This window comes from Cottoperca gobio, chromosome 13, assembly GCF_900634415.1.
Source record: "Cottoperca gobio chromosome 13, fCotGob3.1, whole genome shotgun sequence".
Lineage (NCBI taxonomy): Eukaryota > Metazoa > Chordata > Actinopteri > Perciformes > Bovichtidae > Cottoperca > Cottoperca gobio.
Window position 1 is genome coordinate 2,821,557 of NC_041367.1, and position 4,967 is coordinate 2,826,523.

Sequence of the window (4,967 nt, forward strand, 5' to 3'; positions counted from 1 at the left end):
TATGCTAATTATGACTATTTCACACAAATGTCTAATAGGATGAAGTGATGACATTTTCGGACTGATAGGCAGCAGCTTCATTCTACTTTCAGATGTGATGGAGATTTTTAAATAGTATTTATTTAGCCTTCATTATTTTCCTATTCTACTACTGTTGCTGCTGTTTCCATTTCCAGTGTTACTGTACAGACACTAGTGTTAAGGGATCGATGCATTCAGTAGTAAACACAGACTATAAGTGCTTCACTTCGGTTCATATTTGGTGTATTGGGAGCAAAAACAACTACGTACTTGTGCGCGTGCGTCCATGTGTAGCCTACATATGCGTCGACAAGCGCGCACTCTCCATATCCATGCCCTTTCCTGCGTCGTGCAGCTCATTACGTTTTGATCCATGCGGGGCTCCTGCGCCTGCACTCGGCACTTGGCGGAGAGACGCGCAGGGCAGGCAGTGGTGTGCTGCTGCTGCTGCTCTGCTGCTGCTGCTGCTGCTGCTGCTCTGCTGCTGCTGCAGCTGATGATACCGCGGCGCTCACTTCATCACAGTCCTCTTGCAGTCACGGTGAAGCAGCCTTGGATTCCTTCAGTGCTTGGTCGGGGCTGCGCATCTGGACCTGAGAGTGTCCCAGGGACAATTACGCGTCGTGGTGCTGCGCAGTACCTCTCCCTGCCCCCACAGAGGAAATACTCACACCGGTTAAGGACAGTTTGTCTATTTTTGACAGAATGGCAGGCGCAGAGTGCCTTTTGAAAACGCCGAGGTAAGAGACTGTTTATTATCCCGGGATTAAAAAAAATGAAATGTCGCTAATCATAGGCGCATATTCCTAAAATAAACAAATCCTAATGTCTTAAATTGTACGTCAGTATTGGTGAACATCTACTTTATAGTGTTTTTGTTGCACGTATGTCGTCACTCTTATATTCTCCTACAATAGTCCACATATGGATTCGCTGTGATATTTGAAATATAGTATTGTAGATATATATATTTTAAAGCTCTGCAATGAAGTTGTTTGCTGTTGTAGTGATCTTTCGATTGTGCAAAGTGTGTCAGCTTGTGTTTAGTGCTGGGGGGAAAAAAGCGCACGCAGAGTGTTGCAGTAAATCCGCTTTCACGGTCGATTGTCAGTGTTTGTGCAGCAAACAAGATGTTTCAATGTGCCTGGCCTGACGGAAAATGTGTTGCAATAAAGAAAAGTGCACAGCAGTCGCGTTTCACTTTCCAATAGCCTCATATTTTAATACAATTTAGACCTTCGAGATCAAATGTAAGGTTCCTGGGTTCTCCGGGACCTAAACCTGCCATGTTTATTTATTTGTTTGCATTTTTGAACTCTTTCCAAAGCAGTGAAATCCGAAGGCTGCCACCGAAAGTTGCCTGTTTGTGCGCCACTCATTTCTCCCGCTGGCCTCTGAAGTCTGGTGAAATCCTCCACCACACAAGCTTTCACAGTAAATTACAACAGCGGCCCGGGGGCAGTCCTTGAAAGCCAGACATTTCAGGGGTTAATTGTGTCCTCCGCACCAGGCGGATGATTGCTGGGTACCTGGGGGCCCCGGGAGCGCGAGAGCGCGCCAACCTGTCAATCAGCACCGTGTCGTGATGGGAAGGTCGTTAAACGCAAATATTAGAAATCGTGCGTAACGAATGTATCCCGCTGGTTTTGCGGAAATCACTTTCCATTTGCACGAGCGCCACAGACAGACCAGTGTATGCTGTTTGTTTGTTTTTTACAGTGTCGTTCGCTTCCCATTTTCTGGATGCATCCAACATATTCGCTGCAGAATCTGTGTGTGTGTGTGTGTGTGTGTGTGTGTGTGTTCTTGAAGTGTTCCTTGCAGATACAGCAGCCCCTTTAAAGCACATCATATCCACTTATCTCCAGCACATCATCGTTCTCTTCTCTCTCAGATTGTCCTGCCATATACAGTAAACTCACTTTTTCTGTGACACATTTATTTACATCCGGCCTGTTCATTAACTGCAAATAGATACAGTTGTTTTGATCCCTGGGGGGCTTTCATTATGAAATGCTTTTTAATTTGCTTTGAAATATGTGGATTACAGAAAGAAAAACGGCATGCTTCTATTTAAACATGCATCCTCAGTCTCTTTATTTTTCCAAATTGATCCTCATTAATGCCATTCCAGATAAGCTTCGATTTGGCTTATCTCAGTGGAAGCATGCACGAAGGATAATGACGCCTTCCTGGGATTTTTGAGTTTGCTATGTTGTGGTTAGGCTCTGCGTCGTCTGACAGACGTTCCCATCACTAAAGATTGTTTATTTATTTTATTTTATGCACCAGATGAAGGTCACATGTTGTGTTTCCCTGTTTGTTCTGCTATAATCCTCTGTCACCATTGCTGTCCAAGCCAAATCTCATGATTTGGCAAAACGGACGTGCATTTCGGACACTTAGTTGCAAACAGGATGGCCTGATAGCCTTCTGCAAATCACTAATGGGGTCCAGCATGCAGTGGGCTTTGTGTTCATGCTAGAGAAGCTCTGTGTCATGAGTGTGTTTATGCAGAGAGAGAAGTCATCAAAGCCCCTAAAGAAACATCTTAATGCTACAATGGCTTCTCATAAATAACTCCCAAAGATTTTGCACTCTTCAATAAATGATGGCAGGTGTCACCTTGGTTGGTCCTAAACTTGTACGTTTTCTTAATTGGGGCATTAGAGGCGGTCACTGTCTTGCTTGCTGGTAAAAATCTAACCGAAGGAGAATATTGCATTTATTTCCCTGTACCTGGTTCATTCATTGGATGAGTGTCACATGTGTAGAATATAAACACATGTGACAGGTGATGGGCTGCTCCCACATTACTGATCCCAGACTATTTATATTAAAAGAAAAGTGCTTGACAAGAACGTGCTCTGACAAAGTCAACTCTACCCTTTGTGCCCTGCAGTAACTTCCAGTCGTCTGCCATGTTTGAAGGCTCCGAGGCCGTCGAGGTGGAGGGAGGCAGCACGCAGAGCACCGTGGCCTCGTCCATCAGCGCCTGCAAGAAGGTAAAAAAAAGATGGACGTGTACATATATCTACCTGTGTGTCCTCGTGTCTGTGTGACCGCTTCTTCCCCCTGTTCATATGCAGCTGTCAGTCATATCTGCCTCCCCCTCAGTTTATCTGCTGTGAACAAGAGTTTAATTTCCTTCTCCTGGATGCCTGTGACACCCAGAGGTTGTGCAATAGGAGGAACAGCCAGGCCCTCGGGTCAGCCCAGTAGATTTATCATCGCCCAGTGCCAGAGAGACAGGAGGGGAAATGGCACCGATCAGTGGGTTGAGGCGGGGGCTAGATTGAATTTCCTTTCAATTTTGTGTGTAGCTCTACTTGTGTGCGTCTCCCACTTTGTGTCTACGTGCAGGTGGGTTTGCTGAAGCGTGTCACTAATTAGCCTGCCGCTCATGATCTTAACTGGCTTCCACTCGAGTGTCCTGTAGAAGCACGAGGTCACGTCTCTCTCATATTTGGGCCTCGGGCTCCGCTGACCCGTGCCAGCAGCCTCTGATATGAGATCAGCTGAGGCTACGTCACCTCCACCTGGCCGAATGCCTGCACAGATGGTGTGTTCCTGAGGGTGCAGGCATGTTGTTTAGTTGTCACTAAAAATACACAGTGAGAACACACGCCTAATATCTGTCATATGTCAAAGTAACTGCGTAAGAAGGATTCTATTTATAGTATGTGATTGTGCTTTATCTGCTGTACATCAGTGGTTCTTCTTCTTCTTCTTCTTTTTCTTCTTCTTCTTCTTCTTCTTCTTCTTCTTCTTCTTCTTCTTCTTCTTCTTCAAGGGAATCTTTAAATACTCCCTTGATAATAAATTGGCACAGTAATTGAGTGGCCTATAAAAACAGAAAAATCAATAGTTAATGACAAATGCGTATTTCAGTGAGTACAAGTAGTCAGTATGTCATTGACAAAAGCAGCTCAATGACTGTAGGTTCATCCTGAAGGCTTCATTAAAATGTCCCTCCAGGGACGAGGCAATAACTGTCGTGTGCTCTGTGCAGCGTCGGGTCAGCTGATCCTGAAAGACAACAACCAGAGGAGGGAACAACAGAAGAAAGTGCATAGTGTGTGTGTCATCTGCTCCGTGTGTGTGTGTGTGTGTGTGTGTGTGTGTGCGCTGTGGTCTTCCTGTTCCTGAGCAGAGGTTTCTGCGTGTGCTGCAGGTGCTGTGCAGTAACAGTGTGCTGGACTCGTCAGAGTACTGGCTGAGGAACGAGAAAGCTCTGTGCAGACTGGGCCTGCTGGACGACGACACGGAGAGCAGCTGCACCATGGTGAGTAGCACACTGTGGATGATGTTCACCCTCGTGGCTTAAAAGTCATCTCTAGTGTAGCGACTCAAAGCTGCAGGAGGCCGCGGCCTCAAAAGGACAGCGAGGTAACGCTTTGAATTTCAAGACAGAAAGGATGTGACGTCTAGAGACTCGGAGGCTTCTGGGCGTGGAGATGGTGAACATGTTTTTGCAGCAGGTTGTTCCCTTGCTGGTGTTCAGTAGACACTTCCTGCTGCTTTGATGTGTCACTATACGTGTTGAGGAGACTTAAGCTGATGCAATGACTGTTCTTGCATTACTGAGTCAGGTGAGAAACCAGCATGTTGACACAATAATGCAAATAACGTGAGACTTGTTTCAGGTTTGAACTGTATATGCTGTGGAAGAAGTGCAGCCTTTTATAACTGCTTCATCCGCAGCTCTGTGAGGAGTAACTGGGAGAGGTGGAGGTGAGGATAGGCACAGATAGGACAGACTTCCATCCACAGAGAGCAGTGAACCGCTGCTCTTCAGTCGGGTATAAAGTCTTTAAGTTGCTCATGGGTTTGATGAAATAACTCTTCATTCATTCACTGACGACAGACGATGTTTCTTCTGATGCTGAACGTTGTACAGTCGTTCCTCTCGCCGAGAGACGACTTTGCATTGTTGCCAGTTCTGT

At 45.9% G+C, this 4,967-nt stretch overlaps 1 protein-coding gene across 1 annotated transcript; it reads left to right on the plus strand.

Moving 5' to 3' along the window:
* Positions 1-443: 443 nt before the first annotated feature.
* Positions 444-4,348, plus strand: sphkap (SPHK1 interactor, AKAP domain containing). The gene is made up of 3 exons (XM_029446434.1): positions 444-761; positions 2,924-3,026; positions 4,196-4,348. Exons 1-3 carry the CDS (start codon positions 727-729, stop codon positions 4,346-4,348), a joined length of 291 nt encoding a protein of 96 aa, XP_029302294.1. The 5' UTR covers positions 444-726.
* The last annotated feature ends 619 nt before the right edge of the window (positions 4,349-4,967 follow it).

Excerpts from the sequence above, each read along its gene's own strand:
- sphkap (XM_029446434.1), top strand. The coding sequence starts at position 727 with ATGGCAGGCGCAGAGTGCCTTTTGAAAACGCCGAG. Across the intron at positions 762-2,923 it reads TGCCTTTTGAAAACGCCGAG|TAACTTCCAGTCGTCTGCCA; the intron begins GTAAGAGACTGT and ends TGTGCCCTGCAG. Across the intron at positions 3,027-4,195 it reads CCATCAGCGCCTGCAAGAAG|GTGCTGTGCAGTAACAGTGT; the intron begins GTAAAAAAAAGA and ends CGTGTGCTGCAG.